The 20,302-nt window shown below is 46.6% G+C and overlaps 1 protein-coding gene across 8 annotated transcripts in view; it reads left to right on the forward strand.

Annotated features, from left to right (window-relative positions):
• The window catches only part of ACAP3 (ArfGAP with coiled-coil, ankyrin repeat and PH domains 3), a 158,671-nt gene that overhangs the window by 120,790 nt on the left and 17,579 nt on the right, over nt 1-20,302 (forward strand). For 3 of the 8 annotated variants that reach the window (XM_081201469.1, XM_081201471.1, XM_081201473.1), the window contains 13 exons: nt 912-1,012; nt 2,524-2,635; nt 5,951-6,159; nt 7,730-7,799; nt 8,998-9,092; nt 9,686-9,900; nt 11,443-11,547; nt 12,521-12,621; nt 12,798-12,900; nt 13,891-14,111; nt 15,179-15,288; nt 17,372-17,482; nt 18,401-18,462. In XM_081201469.1, the coding sequence (XP_081057595.1) occupies nt 912-1,012; nt 2,524-2,635; nt 5,951-6,159; nt 7,730-7,799; nt 8,998-9,092; nt 9,686-9,900; nt 11,443-11,547; nt 12,521-12,621; nt 12,798-12,900; nt 13,891-14,111; nt 15,179-15,288; nt 17,372-17,482; nt 18,401-18,462 (1,615 nt within the window). Of the gene's footprint in view, nt 1-911; nt 1,013-2,523; nt 2,636-5,950; nt 6,160-7,729; nt 7,800-8,997; nt 9,093-9,685; nt 9,901-11,442; nt 11,548-12,520; nt 12,623-12,797; nt 12,901-13,890; nt 14,112-15,178; nt 15,289-17,371; nt 17,483-18,400; nt 20,236-20,302 lie in introns of those variants that run through there. The other 5 variants (XM_081201475.1, XM_081201476.1, XM_081201470.1 and 2 more) reach the window with 4 other exon arrangements.

The raw sequence follows: 20,302 nt of genomic DNA on the forward strand, positions 1-20,302 counted from the left end.
GGTGCCTTACTATAACTGTTGACATTTGTGGCTACCCCTTTCTGAGAAGCCCCGGGCAACATACACTTTAAAAAAACCATATCTTATTTTTGGGGGGAGTGTATCCCTTGTCTTTTGTGGAAGCCTCAGGCCAGGTAATGAAAATGGTAGCAGCAACAGTTCCCCCCAAAGCAAAGAGCATGTGCTTTGAACCCCAGCTCATTCTTTTCAGAAAAATGGAAAACCCAGCTTTTATTGTCTCCTTTGCTGACAGAGTCCTTATCTGTATTTCCGTCAACATGTGGGGTATGCTACAGTTGGTAGCCACCAGCCATGCATGCTCATTTAATCGGGTGTGCAACCATGAGCCCTTGGGCTAGTAGCAGCCCAAGGGGGCTCCCTATCCGGCACTCAGTGACCCCACCTCACTCTTCTTCCCCTACCAGCGCAGCATTAAGGCTTTAGACCAGGGAAGGGGAGCCTCAGGCCTGGGGCCTGAATCTGGCCCTCCCAACCTCTCTGCCTGGCCCTCGTAAATCTCCCTAGGCCACAGCCCTCACTGTCCTTGTTTTCCCCTACCTGGAATGTGTCCTTGAACTCCGATCATTTCTCCTGCTTGCCTGGGCAGAAGATAGGGATGTGCATTTGTGTGTGTGTTTAGAAACTCGCCACCTGTACAAAGGTAAGGTTTCTATTCATTGCTCCACCCACTTTTGCCTCTGGCCCTGCCCACCCCTGGCATGTAGCCCCCCCCTCCAGAAGAGAATAAGGCCCTCTGTCTGGAAAGGATTCCCTGCCTCTGATCTGGAAGCTCAAGGAAAACCAAGACAGCTTATAAAACACGCAACCATTTCCACACACTTGCGTATCTGCAACCGCAAGTGGGACATTGCAATGCCACTGACTCGCCTGCTCCGTTTTTGCCTGTTCAGGATGTCCTCACGGTGGTGGTGGAGGACCTCCGGCTTTGCACCGTCAAGCCCTGCGAAGACATCGAGCGGAGGTTTTGCTTTGAAGTCGTCTCCCCCACTAAGTAAGTTGTGCAAGTCTCCTCTTTCTTTCTTTTCCAGTGCATTATAATTACAACCGTACCTTGGTTTTCAAACAGCTTAGTTCTTGAACGTCCTGGCTCCCAAACGCCGCAAACCCAGAAGTGACTGTTCCGGTTTGCGAACTATTTTTGGGAGCCAAACGTCCAACGGGGCTTCCATGGCTTCCGATTGGCTGCAGGAGCTTCTTGCAGCCAATCAGAAGCTGCACTTTGGTTTCTGAACGTTTTGGAAGTCGAATGGACTTCTGGAATGGATTCTGTTCAACTTCCAAAGTACAACTGTATTATTACTATTCTATTTCTATAGCGCCATCACACAGGAAGTACCTTAGGCCAGGTGAGAACATTGGCCCACAAAGGTCAGAGTCCTCTACACTGAATGGCTCTCTGGGATTTTAGACAGGGTTCTCTCCCAGGCCTGTCGGCAGATGCCAAGGATTGAACCTGCGACCTTCTGTATGCGAAGCCTAGAGCAAGATCAGAAGAGCCTGCAGGATCAGGCCAAGGGCCCCATCTTGTCCAGCTTCCTGTTCTCACAGTGGCCAACCAGATTCCCCAAAGGGAAGTCTGTAACAGCACTCCTTTAATTGTGGCTAGTAGCCATTGATAGTCTTCTCCTCCATGAATTTTTCTCATCCTCTTTTAAAGCCATCTAAGCTGATGATGATGATAATAATAATAATAATAATAATAATAATAATAATAATAATAATAGTAATAATAATTATTTTATTATTTATACCCCCCCCCCAAAATCTGGTGGCCATCACTACATCTTTCAGTAGCAGATTCCATTGTTTACTTAGGTGCTGTGTGGCCCGTTTTAAGAGATCTGCATGTTTATAAAGTTTAGGGGAGCTTTTGTAAAAGGCCCAAAGCAAAAGCCAATCTGGTCCCATATCCTGTTCTCACAGTGGCCAACCAGATGCCTGCAGGAAGCCCACAAGCAAGACACAATGTCTCCTCGGGTTCCAAAGTGGACTCTCCTGATCCAGTCCGGGAGCGGATCATGACCCAGATTGGATAAATGGTCCAATTCAGGACGGCCCACACACCAGATTCCATTACCAAGCACTGTCTCTGTTCCATTCCCATATAAATGTTTTGGGTAGTCAGTGTTTTAATTCTTTGGCTTGATGTTCCGACACACAGTGGGGAAGTTGATCTTTCCAAGGCATGCTTTTCTGATGCCTGCTGCTTTTCTGATGCCGCCCTCATGGTGTGTTAACAACAGCCCTTTTTTGGTTGTTTAGTTATGTGTGGCATTTATTTGCCACCTGTCCTCCGAGGAAGTTTGAACCCTGTTCTCCCAGGGCCCACACTGGTTCTCATCTCCGCAACAGCCCTTCAGGTATTTGAAGAAGGCTTGTTCATGTCCCCTCTCAGTCTCCTCCGGGCTTAAGCACACCCTGCTCTTTCATCTAGAATCATAGAAAGGTAGCATGGGAAGGGACCACGAGGGTCATCTAGTCCAACCCCAACTTCCCTTTCAGGAGCTGCATGCTGCAGGCCGATTCAGAGAAACTGCGCCAGGCGTGGATCCAAGCGGTTCAAGCAAGCATCGCCTCTGCCTATCGAGAGAGTCCCGACAGCTGCTACATTGAAGTAAGGACATGCGATTTTTGTTTGTCACTTTCTCATCCCCCCCCTTTCCAATCTTATGTTCCGTTCTCCACATTCCTACATCAGTTTGTGATTTTTTAAATAAAAAAAGTCTTGTGAAAATTCAATGTTTTAAATATTTTTATTTATTTTATTTTTATTTATTTATTGAATTTATATACCGCCCTATACTCAGAGGTCTCAGGGTGGTTCACAGAAAAGATCACAATATATAAAAAGAAAACAATGACAATAACCCTATAACACCCCCAAAATTCTTCTAAATTTGCATGCAATTTTGCCCCATGTTTGCAAAGCAATTTTACCAATGCAATGTATGTTTAAATGCTGTTTTCACTAATGTGGGCCATGTTATGCACGCTTCACTTGAGTGTATGCATTTCTTGGGGAGCAAATTCCTTGGCAGGAGAACTGCGTTGCAAAATCTGGAAAAGTGTAAATGCCAAAGGATGGCTGTGTTTCGGTTTGCACATTGTTTTGCAAAACATGAATTAGGTAGGTTTGCTTATCAATCCGAACTGAATTGAATCTTTCCCCCCTCCCCCACCATCCCTACATTGAAGTGAGATCAGGTTATGGGGAGATAAAGAGGTGCCGGTTATCGGATCTACCCCACCCAGTAAGTGCAGTTGCCATTTCCGAGTTCAGTAATGTGTATCTGATATGAAAACATCCTAAGAGGGGTGACCAGGTGGAAAAAATTCACAGTAAAGGTTTAAAGACACCTCTAGGGTAAGTTTATTTACTTTAAATATTTATTTGCAATTTGTCAGACCAGATCACACACATCTCGCGAAGACCAGCATTTCGCTTTTGACGCCTGTTCGGCTCTCATGTTGTTGTTGTTTAGACGTTTAGTTGTGCCCAACTCTTCATGACCCCATGGCCCAGAGCACGGCAGGCACTCCTGTCTTCCACTGCCTCCTGCAATTTGGTCAAACTCATGCTGGTAGCTTTGAGAACACTGTCCAACCATCTCATCCTCTGTTGTCCCCTTCTCCTTGTTCCCTCCATCTTTCCCAACATCAGCGTCTTTTCCAGGGAGTCTTCTCTTCTCATGAGGTGGCCAAAGTATTGGAGCCTCAGCTTCAGGATCTGTCCTTCCAGTGAGCACTCAGGGCTGATTTCCTTCAGAATGGAGAGGTTTGATCTTCTTGCAGTCCATGGGACTCTCAAGAGTCTCCTCCAGCACCATCAATTCTTCGGCGATCAGCCTTCTTTATGGTCCAGCTCTCACTTCCATACATCACTACTGGGAAAATAAGTCAAAAAATCATACCTCTGCTTAATCCCTTGTTTGTTGTTCACAAGCTGGGTTAGGATGCGTTAAAGATCCCTTTGCCTCTCAGAGAATAGTAGAGTTGGAAGGGATCCCAAGGATCATCTAGACCAACCCGCTACAATGCAGAAATCACTGCTCATCTCTCTCTTGGTTTGCAATGGAGTCATTCGGCAGAACCCATGGCGCTGGCTCTTTGGCATGTCCCTCTTTTTTATTTTTTTAAGCCCCCTCTTAAAAATGAATGGCTGACTCAAGAGTTCTAGAGGAGGGAAAAATCATGGTAGGAGGATGATGAACATAAAGCCAAATGTGTTTTTCTGGGAATTAGCCTGTAGAGCCATCTGGTGGTAGAGTTTCATTGCACAGGCCAGAAACTTTGAGTGCCTGTAATGCTTCTACAGTACTAAGATGGAAGGTAACATGCAATTCATCTGTGGGAGAATCTTTAACTTTCTGAAATAGGGTAACTGACACTGTTTCTGTAAGTGATAGACTGCAGTAGAACAGAATTTTATGTATTCTGTCCCCTGAATTGCAAGTGGAACAATAAGAATCATGACGATAAGATAATCATTGTCATCATTCTCATTACATTTCTATACCACTTTTCCTCCAGGGAGCTCAAAGTGGCATGCAAAGTACCCTCCACTCCCCATTTTATCCTCACAACAACCCTGTGAGGTAGGTTAGGCTGAGAGACAGTGGCTGGCCCAAGTTGATCCCAACGAGCTTGATGGCTGAGTGGGGATTTGGACCTTAGTCTTCTGGGTTCTTGTTCAATGCTCTAACAACTACACAACATTTGTTGTTGTTGTTTAGTCGTGTCCGACTCTTCGTGACCCCATGGACCAGAGCACACCAGGCACTCCTGTCTTCAACTGCCTCCCGCAGTTTGGTCAAACTCATGCTGGTAGCTTCGAGAACACTGTCCAACCATCTCATCCTCTGTCGTCCCCTTCTCCTTGTGCCCTCCATCTTTCCCAACATTAGGGTCTTTTCCAGGGAGTCTTCTCTTCTCATGAGGTGGCCAAAGTATTGGAGCCTCAGCTTCAGGATCTTTCCTTCCAGTGAGCACTCAGGGCTGATTTCCTTCAGAATGTATAGGTTTGATCTTCTTGCAGTCCATGGGACTCTCAAGAGTCTCCTCCAGACCATAATTCAAAAGCATCAATTCTTCGGCGATCAGCTTTCTTTGTGGTCCAGCTCTCACTTCCATACATCACTACTGGGAAAACCATAGCTTTAACTATACGGACCTTTGTTGGCAAGTTGATGTCTCTGCTTTTTAAGATGCTGTCTAGGTTTGTCATAGACTCTTTCATTTTGCATCATGGTGGATGCAAACGGCAAAAGGGCCTCATTTCCTTGGGGCAAATGGAAAAAGAGCTTCATTTCATTGGGGCAAAGGGGGCACTGCCCCGCCAAGCTCAGGCTGCCCTCACTCAGCCCCTGTCTACCTGCGTTCTGACTTACAACCAATCTGAGGGTAGCCCCTCTTGCCTATGGCTCTGTCTCTGCCTGTCATTGGCTCTGGCGCCACCTACTGTTGGACTCCCTGCCTTCTGCCCTACCAGTCTCAATGGGAACCAGCCACTACTGGAATAATAATAATTTATTATTTATACCCCACCCATCCGGCTGGGCTTCCCTAGCCACTCTGGGCGGCTTTCAACAAAATATTAAAATACAGTATTGCATCAAACATTAAAAGCTTCCTTAAACAGGGCTGCCTTCAGATGTCTTCTAAAAGTCTGGTAGTTGTTTTTCTCTTTGACATCTGGTGGGAGGGCGTTCCACAGGGCGGGTGCCACTACCAAGAAGGCCCTCTGCCTGGTTCCCTGTAACTTGACTTCTCGCAGTGAGGGAACCGCCAGAAGGCCCTCAGCACTGGACCTCAGTTTCCGAGTAGAACGATGGGGGCAGAGACGCTCCTTCAGATATACTGGGCCGAGGCCGCAAGAAACACCAGCAGGCAATTTTTTCATTGTTAAATCCCCCTCTGTGCCTCTTTCCAGAGACTGGACCGAACAGCTTCTCCTTCCACCAGCAGCATCGACTCGGCTACTGACTCGCGGGACCGCAGTGCCAAAGGCGAAACCATCCTGCAGAGGGTGCAGAGCATCCCAGGCAATGACCAGTGCTGCGACTGCGGGCAAGCCGACCCCCGCTGGGCCAGCATCAACTTGGGCATCTTACTATGCATTGAATGTTCAGGGATTCACAGGTAAGCTTGCTGAGTCGATCCCAGCAAATGGGGCACAAGGGCAACGGAATCGCCCTGCTCTGTTGGACTCGAAGGTCCATCAGTTCAAGCACCTTGTTCCAATAAGCCAGCCATAAGCCCTCTGAGAAACTCACAAAAAGGGCAATGGCATGCCTGTCCTGTCCACACCACTGGTCCATCTAGCTTGGTATTGACTACACTGACTGACTGGGGTCCTCTTAATTATTGGTATTTTTATTGATACTTGATATACAAATGTTCAAACCAAATACAAAGTATATTTTTATAATACAGTGGATGCTCAGGTTGCGAATGTGATCCGTGCGGGATGCACGTTTGCAACCCGCAGCGGTGCGTCTGTGCACACACGGGTTGTAATTCGGCGCTTCTGCGCATGCACGGCCGCCGAAACCCAGAAGTAACCTGTTCCAGTACTTCCGGGTTTCGGTGGTCCGTAACCCGAAAAAACGCAACCTGAAGCGTCTGTAACCCGAGGTATGACTGTACACCAGAATAGAAGATATATTTTAAAAAATCTAATCTAAAAGGAACAGAGCAAAAAGAAGAAAAATGGGGGGAAAGAAAAGAAAGGGGGTGGGGAGAAAAAAAAAGAGAGAAAGAAAATAAAGTGGGGAGAATATAAAAAGACTTCCGGTTCTCTTGTCTGTCATCTAAATATAGTATTTGCTCATTAACACCCAACTATTGTATTTTCTATAAGCCTTTACTTTTTCACTCTTCAAATCCAGGTGTTACAAGTTCGTTTTCTCTTCCACGCAAAAAGCCCCAAATCAGTTTCCAATACTTAATAAATGTTTGGCATGATTTTTCTCCAATTAAACATGTTGACTTTGCCATCTCAGCTAAGTCCAGTAATTTTACATTCAGGTAGGTACCCGGGCTGGTCTGACGCAGTCGAAATAAATAAAAAATTGTCCAGTAGCACCTTAGAGACCAACGAAGATTGTTCTGGGTATAAGCTTTCGTGTGCGTGTGTATCTGAAGAAGTGTGCATGCACACGAAAACTTATACCCAGAACAAACTTAGCTGGTCTCTAAGGTGCTACTGGGATTTTTTATTTATTTATTTCCAGTAATTGTACCAGCCATTCCTCTGTAGTATGTATCTTTCTATCTATCCTGGCAGGGGTTCTCCAGGAGTTCAGACAAGGGACATTCCTAGCTCTACCTAGAGATAAGAACATAAGGCAGGCCTGCTGGATCAGGCCAAAGCTGGTCCATCTACTCCTGGACATGAGCACGAGAGTAGCCCTCTCCACCTGCAATTCCCAGCAGTTGATATTCAGAGGCATAATGCCTCTGCCAGAAGAAGCAGAACATAGCAATCACGACTAGTAGCCACCAATACTCTTGTCCTCCATAGCACCAGGGATAGAACCTGCACCCAGAACAAGTGTTCTAACCACTGACCCTGTACTAGACTGGCTGCGTGTGCAGAAATCCTGTGGACGTGCTGATTAATACGTGCCACCTTGTGTGTGTATGTACCAAACAGCAGTTGAACTGTACAACCACTCTCCTCTCTTGTCTGTTTCCCCCTTCCCTACAGGAGCTTAGGGGTCCACTGCTCCAAAGTGCGGTCGCTCACACTGGATTCCTGGGAGCCAGAGCTACTGAAGGTAGAGGCCAAAACTCTGAATGACAAATAGGTAGTAGGCAGGAAGGGTTAGTGGGTGGGAGGGGGGCGGCCTGTGCTGTATGGGATGCACCTCTTGAGGGTGTGGGGTGGGAGCTCTCTGGTGCACTTTGTTGGGCTACAGTTCCCATCGTCCCTGTCCATTGGCCATGCTAGCTGGGAATGATGGGAATTGTAGTCCCGTAACATCTGAAGGGGCCCATGTTGGCTATCCTTGATCTAGCTCAGGGGTAGTCAACCTTTTTATACCTACCACCCACAAATGCATCTTGATGGTAAAATTTCCTTACTGCCCACCAGTGCTCGATGGAAGGAGGATTGTGCTGTAGAACCCCCTACTGCCCACCAGGAATCCTGAAATACCCACTAGTGGGCGGTAGGGCTGATAACCCCTGATCTAGCTGCTAGGGATGGGATTTCAGTTTCTCATTTTCCTGGTCGTAAGTTCGGTTCTCCAAATTTCCACATCAGTTTGTAATCTTTATATATATATATATATAAAGTCTTCATGAAAATTCATCAACATGCTATGCTCATTTCTGCCACTGTACACAGTTTGCAGTTTCCCTAAATTGACACAATTTTTGCAAAACCCAATTTTTCCTGAAATAATGATTTTTAAAATGTTGTTTTCATGAATGTATGCATTTGAATGCAAATTGTATTCATATATATGCCTTCTTTTGTACACATTTCATTTGTTGAGGACTGCGTTGAAAAATTTGGATAAGTGCAAATTTCAGAGGTTGGTTGTGTTTCTGCATCATCATCATAATAATAATAATAATAATAATAATAATAATATATTTATTCATTCATTCTCCGCCCATCTGGCTGGGTTTCCCCAGCCACTCTGGGTGGCTCCCAACAGAATATTAAAAACACAATAAAACATCAAACATTAAAAACTTCCCTAAACATATTCTTCCATATTGTTTGACAATATGTGAATTCGGTGACTTTGCCTTTAAATGCAAACTGGATCAAATTTATTTGCCATTGGGGAAAATGAGAAACTGGATCAAATTTCTTCACCGTTGGGGAAAATGAGAAACTGACAGAAACCGAAATTGACAGAGTCAGCCATCCCTAATTGTGGGTAAATGCGGTTGGCTGCGGACGGGGGGAGGAGAACATCTCTTCCCCCTAACATACTGTGTTTCTGCTTGCTTTCCTAATAGCTGATGTGTGAGCTGGGGAATGCCACCATGAACCAGATCTACGAGGCGCAGTGCGAGGAGATGGGACTCAAGAAGCCCACCGCGGGCAGCTCAAGGTATGGCTGCCTCCACTTCGCTCTGCAGTGTGTAGGACAGGAAGGCCCTCTTGAAGGGCAATACCCTCTAGACCAGAAATGGAGAGCCTATGGCCCTCCAGGAGTTATTGAGTACTACCAAACCTTATGAGGAATGGTTGAGGGAGCTGGGTATGTTTAGCTTGGTAAAGAGGAGACTGAGAGGAGGGATGATCGCCATCTTCAGATATCTATAGGGCTGTCACATGGAGGATGGAGTAAGCTTGTTTGCTCCTGGGACATGAAGCAATAGCTTCAAGTTACGAGGAAAGAGATTCCGACTAAGCGTCGGGAAGATCTTTCTGACGGTAAGAGCTGTTCGACAGTGGAACAGACTCCCTTTCTCATTGTTGACCTTGTTAACCCAGGTAAAGTCTTTCCGATCCACTGATATTGTGATCAGCCGGTAGATCCCAATGCACCCTCTTATCTATTTGTGGCCTAGCCCCATAAACAAGTCAGAGCAAAGGCTCAGCCTAACCTTTGCATCAGCTTTGTGCAAGCAAATCAAAGATGGATGCTGAACTAAACAGGTGCTCTGAAGGAGCTCTTCATGAAACTGAGTTCCCTCTCAGGCAGGACAAAGAAGCATGGATCAAAGTCAAATACGTGGAGAAGAAGTTCCTGAAGCAGCTGTCGACTGGGGAGGCCCTGGCGGAGAATGAGAGGAAACCCCGGCGCTGGAGCGTGAAAAAGTGCCAGAGGCGCAACAGCTCCACAAAAGTGCCCACAGCACGGAGGAAGTACCGGCACGAAGCAGGAAACGCATCACCGGCAGCACACTCTTCAGGTGAGGAACTGCTGTTTGCCATGCCAGCCCGTATTTTCTGCATGTGCCGTCTCTTAGAAGGGGTGGTTCATCCGTGGCTCAGTTCAGTAACACAATGTATTATTATTTTTACTTCACATTAGGCATTTTCAGAAGTCACATTCAGAGTTTTAGAAGGGTCCTGCTGGGTTGGACCAATGGCCTATAAAGATTAAAGCACGTCACCATTCTATAGGGTGTCAAAGTGCAGGCAGGATTTATCCACTTTCTCATCTTAGCGCTGTGGGGCAACAGTGCTAAGATCGGAGGTGAGCCTCTGTCTGCTCTTTAAAAAGCAGCAGGCAGAGGCATATCTCCAATCTTAGCACTGTCAGGAGATTGACGGGTGGACAGCTCTGTCCACTCTGAAAATGGCCCTACTGAGATAATAACTTTCCAGAGATTTAGCTTGGTAATAATATATTTTGCAAATCATATAGGAACATTTACTATATAGTTTTTGAAAGTTGTTCATTTGCTGTGCGTTCCACACACCTCTTAAGTTAGCGTAACTAAACTCTGCATGGCAGTTCCTGAGACATCAAGATCCCAAGATCAGGTTTTTTGCAAGTGGATTCCATTTTGCATCAGGATGGCAGACAGAACCTTTCAAAACCTCACTAATCTTAACCACTGATTTTCAAACTGCACACTTGTTTGGATTGTTAGAAGAGCAGCACTGGTGTACAAGACGGGTCGTGGATGATATAGGGTGGTATTGCTGTCCTACTCAGAATACTCCCATTGAAATTAATGGATATAGCTAACTTTGGTTCATTAATTGCAGTGAACCTCCTCTGAGTAGCACTTAGCTGAATACCTCCCAAAGCACTTACTCTGCAGATAATGCTATTCATTATGCATTCTGTAATCCTACCACATTTAAGGACCTGAGAAGAGCCTGCTGGGTGTAGTTCTGCCTCCTCTTCTTACAGTGGCCAAGCAGATGCCTATGAAGACTGAAAGCAGGACCTCAGCATAACAATATTCTCCCTCCTTGCAGTTTTCAGCAGCTGGTATTCAGAAGCATGGCTGCCTCCAACTGTGGAGGCAGAACCGAGCCATCATGACTCATTGTTGCTGATAGCCCTGTCCTCAATGAATTTGTCTCAAAGCCACCCAAGTTGGTGGTCATCAGTGCCTCCTGTAGCAGCGAGTTCCATAGTTTAACCATATCCTGTATTATACAGTGGTACCTCGGGTTAGATACGCTTCAGGTTACATACGCTTCAGGTTACAGACTCCGCTAACCCAGAAATAGTGCTTCAGGTTAAGAACTTTGCTTCAGGATGAGAACAGAAATCGTGCTCTGGCGGTTCAGCGGCAGTAGGAGGCCCCATTAGCTAAAGTGGTGCTTCAAGTTAAGAACAGTTTCAGGTTAAGAACGGACCTCCAGAACGAATTAAATACTTAACCCGAGGTACCACTGTATTGTGGCTGAGTGTGTATGTGTGCACAAGTTGTGTGCGTGAGAACACAAACAACAAACACAGGGACCATATAAGGGTTGCTTTTTCCACACAGCTGCCACCCTTGAGAGGAAGTTCCGACGGGATTCCCTCTTCTGCCCCGACGAGCTGGATTCACTTTTCTCGTACTTCGACACGGGAGCCGGGGCTGGGCCACGCAGTAAGTACAGCTAATCTGCTGGCAACTTTGTTGCCGACTTTGCCCTTCCATTCTGCCGCATCTGGGGCGTGCATCTTGAATCGCAACAGCAGCAAAAACACTGAGAAAGGGTGGGGTTGGAAGGAAAAAATACACAATGGGTTGTATCTAAGTAAGTTCTACTCTTGAGTAGGACTGCACTGGCTAGAACCCAAGTATTTTTCAAGAACCGCAACCTATTGTCCCCCCTCTCCCAATTTCACCTTTATCATTTCCTACCCCCTTAGTCTTTTTATGCTTTGTGGGACTGGTTTCTTCCTTCTTTTTCTCCCCTGCTTAAAAGGACAGTTAATATAAACTCTTTACATATACAGAACATTGAACAGTATGAAATATATTAAATATGCACTCTCTGCAAAACTAAATAAACAGAAATCTTATAAATCTCTGAAAATCAGAAAAAAATGCACTCTTGATGGATTCTCTTGAAAATATAGAACCAAATAAACATAAGTTTTATGAGTCTCTGAAAGTCTTTGTCGACCATGCAAGTCTCTGAAAGAAGCAATGGGTCAGATTCTTAACTGGTGAAAACCAGCCATAAATCTGTGCATATTTTGTGATTTTCAGAGATTTATAAGATTTCTGCTTGTTTGGTTTTACAGAGAGTGCATATTTCATATATTTCATGCTGTTCAATGTTCTGTATAGATTATATAAAGAGTTTATATTGACATCACATTGTTGTACTTGGTCATCGTGTTGCCTTGGCTATTACTGATGATTGTTTGCAACACGGGGATTTAATTGTTTGGTTACTAAAAGGACAGTTAGCCAGCTTTCTTTCCTGTCCCCCTCTCCCATTCATCCTTTAAGGAGAGCAAGATCCATTCTAGACTGCCGCATTTCTTTAAATAAATAATAAAAAAGCAGAAAAACCACCTGTGCCTATGACCATGTCTGCCCCCTCAACTTCCTTCCACCTTCCACTTAGGTGGCAACCACATCTCTGTGCCGCACCCCCTGGCAGCCAGCCCATGGAGCGACAGTGGTAACGGTCCCACTGGGAGCGGGTCGCCGTTCCTCCTGGATGGAGGTAAGGGGGAATGGCTTGGCAGCATAGCCCTACGGGAGGTGCGAAGTGGAATTTCCACGTTCAGAGGCAGTATACCTCTGGGTACCAGATGCTTGTGTGTGTGTGTGTGTGTGTGTGTGTGTGTGTGTGTGTGTGCCTCCCCGCATATTAAAATGCCCTTGGATTGTGTCTTGTTGGCCCCGCAGGTCTGAGCAGTGACAGTGGGCTGGGCGGCAGCACCGACGGCAGCACCGACGTCCTAGTGTTTGGCTCGGTGGTGGACAGCGTCACGGAGGAAGGTAAGTACTTCTTGATAAAGGTAAAGGGACCAGTGACCTTTAGGTCCAGTCGCGGACGACTCTGGGGTTGTGGCGCTCATCTTGCTTTATTGGCCGAGGGAGCCGGCATACAGCTTCCGTGTCATGTGGCCAGCATGACTAAGCCGCTTCTGGCAAACCAGAGCAGCTAATGGAAACGCCGTTTACCTTCCCGCTGGAGCGATACCTATTTATCTACTTGCACTTTGACGTGCTTTCAAACTGCTAGGTTGGCAGGAGCAGGGACCGAGCAATGGGAGCTCACCCCATCGCGGGTATTCGAACCGGCGACCTTCTGGTCGGCAAGCCCTGGGCTCTGTGGTTTAACCCACAGCACCACCCGCGTCCTTGATAGCTGACTTCAATTATCTGATAAATTTGAGCTCCTGACATGAGAGCCTTTTGCTGTCCAAGGGCCATATTCCTTACCTGGCAACCTTCTAGGGGTCTCATGGCACAGATGGGCAGGGCCAGGGACAAAAGTGGGCAGGCAGGGCCAGGGGTGTCTGTTTTAACTTTTGTGCAGTGGGACAATTTCTACTCTTTCTTCCTTCCTCTCCTTCTCATGCACCCACACACCCCTCTCTTATCTTCCATTCATCAAGTCTCAAGGACACATTCCAGTGAAGCAGAAATACTCAAGGAGGGTGTGAAGCCAGGCTGGTTGAGGGGTGTGGCCTGGGGAGAATTCTGAGGGCCAATCAGAAAAGCCCATAGGGCCACATCTGCTGCTTAGCCCAGCCTGAGGTTCTGTATGCCTGCTCCAGTGCAAAGCAAGGAAATAATTCAGGAGGCGGGGCTATGCAAATGATAGGGTGTTCCTAGGCAAACAAGAGGGTGGAGCTGTTCAGGTCATAGCTGCAGGCTTGGCTCCCATTGAGGCCAGAGAACAGGTCTGAGCATCACATATGGTCTATGTCTGTGCCTCATGCTGGCTTTTTCTTCTCTGCCTCTCGTCCTACGCCTTGTTAGAGTGCGAAGTTTCAGAAGAATCCAGCGGAGAAGCTGAAATAGAGCAAGAGGCCTCTGATTTGGAGGACCTGCGGGAGCTGCACCCGGGTTTGCTGGTTTACAAGGCTTCGCGGGCCAGGAATTTGCCTGTGATGGCGGAGGCCCTGGCGCACGGGGCGGATGTCAACTGGGTGAACGACGAGGATGAGAACAAAACCCCGTTGATCCAAGCCGTAATGGGGGTAAGGCTAACAAGCCTCAGCTATTTCAATGGCGGCAGCGGCGGTATTTATTTAATTCGTAAAAATTTATACACCGCCTGATTTTTAAAAAATTAAATAAATAAAACCTCAAAGAGGGTTATGAAGAAAGATAAATCAGAGACATTCATCACTAAGAAAAATTAAATGGATTAAAACTTGCATCAACTTTCTAGACATCTGGGTTGGCAAGAATGTTTTTAGCAGGCTCTGAAAGGAGTACAACGAGGGTCCCGACCTGATATCAATAGGCAGGGAGTTCCAAAGGGTAGACACTGCCACACTGAACAATCGAGTTCTTACAAATACAGAATGGGCATTATGTCCCACAGGCGACAGTGCCAGTCCCGCCAATTGAAGTGGTAGAGGGGGTCAAATGGAGGTAAGACCAGCCCCCCCTGCAGAGGGTGGGGAGCTGCCTGGTACACTTGCCCTGGGTCTTGGAGGCCTAAGTCAGTTGTGGGGGGCCTTCAGGGACTGACTGTTTTTTTTGTTTGAGTTTATAACTTTATTCTAACAAGATTCCCGCCCTGGGCCTCAGACAATCTTTGCATGGGCCTGGGTAAGGTGATCTTAAAGGTAAATGGATGCCAAGTTGTTAAGGGATTTATATAATGCTGTTGGATTTTTTCTCACATTTCTCCTCCTCAGAGCAGACCCACTGAAGTTAATGGACCGTGATTAACCTGTCTGTCAAGGGGGTTTACAACATTAAAATACAATAATATCTATCGATACACACGCACACACATATGTACAACATAGTTAAGAACAGCAGCAAAACAGCAATAGATAGTAGTTGATTAAAAAGAGAGATTGTGAAGACCTGCTAAAAACTTAACTTTTGTGGTATCTCCCAAGGAACTCTTGCAATTGTAGCTCTGATAAAGGTGCCAAGAGTTCTGTAGGGGGGCAGCAGTCTCCTCAGAAAACTACAACTCCCACAGCTCTCTAGCAAGAAGGGATGCAGATTACACTTGCCGAAGTCTGTTTGGTGCTCCTGTAGTTTCTTTCTCCCATCTGATCTCTCTCCCAATTGTCTCCATCAGGGCTCCTTGATAGCCTGCGAATTCTTGCTCCAGAATGGAGCAGACGTTAACCAAAGAGATATTCGAGGGCGCGCACCTCTGCATCACGCTACGTATTTGGGCCACACTGGGTGAGTCATTCGGCGCTTGAAGCTACCAGGAAGGGGTGCCTTAGCTTAAGCTGGTATATGTCAGACCTGGCTATCCATGTACTAATTGTGTCCTAGCTTGACTACTGCTATGCATTCTACGCGGGGCTGCCTTTGAAGATAGTTCAGCATCTTCCATTGGTGCAAAATGCAGCTGTGTGGATGCTGAGGGGTTCAAAGAGGTCCAATCACACTTGGTTGTCTCCAAATAAACATGAACCCATCTAATTTGTACTTTCCAAAACAATCCTCGAGCCGAAACATAGCCATCCGCCGAAATTTGCACCTCTCCAAATCTTGCAATGTAGTTCTCCTCTCGAGTAATGTGTTCAGAAGTGTACCTGTTGAGGAAGGCTCATTTTGTCTCCCTGACTGGCTGCCTTTGACAGCTCAGGAGTTTGGAGGAGGAGTTTGGATTTGATATCCCGCTTTATCACTACCCAAAGGAGTCTCAAAGCGGCTAACATTCTCCTTTCCCTTCCTCCCCCACAACAAACACTCTGTGAGGTGAGTGGGGCTGAGAGACTTCAAAGAAGTGTGACTAGCCCAAGGTCACCCAGCAGCTGCATGTGGAGGAGTGGAGACACAAACCCGGTTCCCCAGATTACTAGTCTACTGCTCTTAACCACTACACCACACTGAGATCGGTTGTTTACTTAAAAACCTGACAACAGGCAAAGCCATGCGCTTCCTGCCTGAAATATTTAAATTCAACCAGTCTTGGCGGGCTCCAATTTTGACTAAATTGTTCTCTGACATTAACCAGGCAGGGGTTATTCCTGTTGGGTGGTGTTCCAGAATTATTGTTCCTCTGTAGAATAAATGGGGAGAGATCTGAGCCTAAAAATTATAGGCCATTTGGTGTTCTGGATACAAGTCCACATAAAGTTTTGTTGACTAAGCTTCAAATCTAGGCAGAGGAAAATGGCATTTTTGCAGACTGGTTTTGGGCATAGAAGAAGCACAACCGATCAATGCTTAGCGCCTCACCCATTCAATTCCTAAAAGTCTGAGTCAGGTGGGGGGAAGTTCGTATGTGACTTTTATGGGTTTTACTTAAGTATTTGATTTAAAGACAGAGGTGGTTTGTGTGGAAAATGATCACATACTAATATAAATATTATTTATGTATTTATTTTATTGCATTCACAGCCCACCCTTTTCTCCTAGGTGGCATACATGGTTCTCCACCTCCTCATTCACTCCCTACAACAACAACCTTGTGGGGTGGGTTAGGCTGAGAGGGAGCGACTGGCCCCAAGGCTATGTGGGGATTTGAACCCTGGTCTCCCAGGCCACAATCCAACACACTAACCATTAAACTACGTTGCCGCTTCTAATTCAGAAATTTTACTCACACACTGCATATACGGGGTTCAAATGTGCATAGAAATATTGGTGAACATAATGTAAAGTAAAGGTAAAGGGACCCCTGACCATTAAGTCCAGTCGCGGATGACTGGGGTTGCAGCGCTCATCTCGCTTTATTGGCCTAGGGAGCCGGCGTACAGTCATGTGGCCAGCATGACTAAGCCACTTCTGGCGAACCAGAGCAGCGCACGGAAATGCCATTTACCTTCCCGCTGGAGTGGTACCTATTTATCTACTTACACTTTGACGTGCTTTCGAACTGCTAGGTTGGCAGGAGGCTGAGCAATGGGAGCTCACCCCATCGCGGGGATTCGAACCGCCGACTTTCTGATCGGCAAGTCCTAGGCTCTGTGGTTTAACCCACAGCGCCACCCGCGTCCCAACATAATGTACAGAAAGGCATTATTTTAAGGAGAAACCACATTGCAAAAATGAGGAGAAATAGGCACTAAAATGCTAGTGAGTTTTCACGAGGACTTTAAACAATAATAGTAATCGCACACTGATGTGGAAATGTGGAGAACCCAACTTAACATTGGAAGAATGAGAAACTGAGATAGATGGAAACTGACCTGTTTGTCCACCCTTAATAGGATTGCAGCCTCAGTCTACTATGGTTGGCTGTGATTTTTCTCCGACATCTCTGCGTCTCCTGCTCACTCTCTCTCTTTCTCTCTCTTTTTACGTTTGACAGCCAGGTCTGCTTGTTCCTAAAAAGAGGAGCCAACCAGCACGCGGTGGACGAGGATGGGCAGGACCCTCTGAGCATCGCGGTCCAGGCTGCTAATGCGGACATTGTTACCTTGTAAGTGGGGCCCCTCTGCCATGTCAGAGCCTTCCCCCTGGATCTGATCATAGAATTGTTGAGTTGGAAGGGACCATGAGGGTCATCTAGCCCAGCCCCCCTGCAATGCACTGACTTGCTGCGAGTCTCGACCCTTTCAAAGCCTAAGCAGTCTAGGCCAGGGTTGCAGAAACAGTGAACAAGAGAAGTAAAGAAGAAGAAGAAATGACACCCATATACTATCCCCCAAAAAGAGCCCAGAACTTGCAAACATTACAAGGTCGTTATTGTAATTAACCTGCATTTAACCTAATACAGTGCTTATAAAAATGAATTCAAAATATTGTTAAATTTGGCCTTGGCCAGTCTACCTTTATGAACAATTTGTTCTAGTTACAGTGGTGCCTCGCAAGACGAAATTAATCCGTTCCGCGAGTATCTTCGTCTAGCGGTTTTTTCGTCTTGCGAAGCAACCCTATTCGCGGATTAGCGCTATTAGCGGTTTAGCGGCTATTAAAGGCTTAGCGGCTTAGCAGCTTAGCTGCTAAAAGGCTATTAAAGGCTTAGCGGCTTAGAAAAAGGGGGGGAGCGAAAAAAAATCTCAAGACTCGCAAGACATTTTCGTCTTACGAAGCAAGCCCATAGGGAAATTCGTCCTGCGAAGCGCATTGAAAAACGGAAAACCCTTTCGTCTAGCGGGTTTTCCGTCTTGCGAGGCATTTGTCTTGCGGGGCACCACTGTACAGGTAGATAGCCTTGTTGGTCTGCTGTAGTCGAAACAAAACAAAACAAAATGAAAACATTTTAAAAATTCCTTCCAGTAGCTCCTTCGAGACCAACTAAGTTAGTTATTGGTATGAGCTTTTGTGTGCATGCACACTTCTTCAGATACACATGTGTTGTTTTATATGGCTAAGCAGACCTTCCCTCCTCCTCCAGGCTGCGTCTGGCTCGAATGAACGAAGAGATGCGAGAAGCCGAGGGCCCGTTTGGTCATCCAGGTCAATATCCGAACAACAGCCCCACAGAGCTCCAGTACAGGAAGTGTATACAGGAGTTCATCAGCCTTAACATAGATGAGTGTTAGTGACGACTCCCGCAACCCTGATGCCTCCTCTTCCTCCTCCTCCTCCTCCTCCTCCTCCTCCTCCTCCTCTTTTGGGTCGAAATTTAATGATGCTGACTGAGCCCAGGAAAGAAGGAAACAAAACAAAACTGTAGACGTGTCTTGTGGTGGGGGGAGGGGGGATGTTTGGCAACTGGGGGGCGGGGGGCTCGCTGATGGAAGTTTTCCATTCCAAAAGTCCATGGGTGGGTTTGCCCTGATGGCCACGCAGAAGAGAGATAAAGAGAGAGACTGAGAGAGGGGATACAGGCAAAGAACTCTTAACATGAAATATATGTGTAAAATTTTCACCTCTGGTCCCAGAATTGGGGAGGGTTCTGGTTTTTAAGGTACGCAAACTTTGGAAGCGGGTGGATCAGGGCCAGAACACCCGTTCTGCCTTGCGGGCTTTGCAGGATCACGTCCACACCACAGAGCACCTTTTAATGCACGTTAAAAGCACACAGCTTTTCCCTGAAGAACCCTGGGAACTGGAGCTTGTTTAAGGGTGCTAGGGAGTGTAGCTCTTTGAGGGGTCAACTACAGTTCCCAAGATTCTTTGGGGAGGAGCCCTGTGCTTGGTGTGGGTCAGCCCTAAGAGCGTAAGAAGCGCCGCTCACCCACTTTCCCAAGAGTTTGATTGCTGTTTTTAAACCCGCGTTGCCAGGAATTAAAAGCAAGGTTCGGAGGAGAGAGACTTTTGCAGAGAGAAGAGAGAATTGTACATATAGGTGAAAAGGGAGCCGAGATTTGGGACTTGAAAGGGGCATATTCCTCTCTCTCTCTCTCTCTCTCTTTCTCTCTCTCTCTCTCTCTCTCTCTCTCTCTCTCTTCCCAGTGGCATTAGCCATCAACCTGTGATGTGTCTTTCAGATGGTTTGGAGTGCCGATCACACACACATATGAAAAGCTCAGCCAGTTGGTTTGAGCTGGAAACGCAAATTCCTGGCCCACTTAACGTACAGAGAAGGTTTGACGGGGGTTTGGTGGGGCGATCGGCAGGTCTGTTTGCTGTGCCCTTTTTGCATGTGCTACAGTTCTTTGGATTGAGAGGCATGGCTGCCCACCTTACATGCTCTCAGGTTAATGCCGGCAAAGGCTTCCTCTGGTTTTTGCTTTGTTTTGTTTTGAGGTGGTTTTTCTTTTCCTGTGTGTGTATGGAATATTTAACAGGGAGGTAAGCTTAGCTGGTCAAAGCCATAACTCAGCCGCTTCCAAGATGAGGACGCAATCCTTGAAGGGCGAAGGCAAATGTAACATACATGAGAAGAGCGTGGAAGCATCGTCGCCGTGGGTTGTGTCCACTGTTAGCCTTACTCAGAGTAGATCTATTGGATTGAACAGGCACAACTAATTTGGGTCTATTAATTCCAGTAGGCCCACTCTGGCTAGGATTTAGTTGGATGCAACCTGTGTTTGGTGCAAATTGTACCCTCATCTCTTTTTCAGGGTCAAACTCGGGGGGTGAGGCAGGGAGAATGCTGCCCCTTTATGGCCAATAAAATAAAATAAAAATCAGTTGTGGGTGGCCTCAGTTGGCTACTATCTGCGTCGTGAATGAGACGCCTCCAGTCCTGGTCCCATAGGCAGTTTTGTAACTGTTGTTGTTTTTTAAATGCCTCTTTATGGAGGATTGGCGGTGTGAATGAATAAATTAAGGGTGGCCAGTTGTTAGTCATACTGCAAAATGACTTTGGCCCAGTTCTCACTGCGGTGGTTACGGTAACTTGTGTCTG

Source organism: Podarcis bocagei (assembly GCF_964188305.1).
Source record: "Podarcis bocagei genome assembly, chromosome: 7".
Lineage (NCBI taxonomy): Eukaryota > Metazoa > Chordata > Lepidosauria > Squamata > Lacertidae > Podarcis > Podarcis bocagei.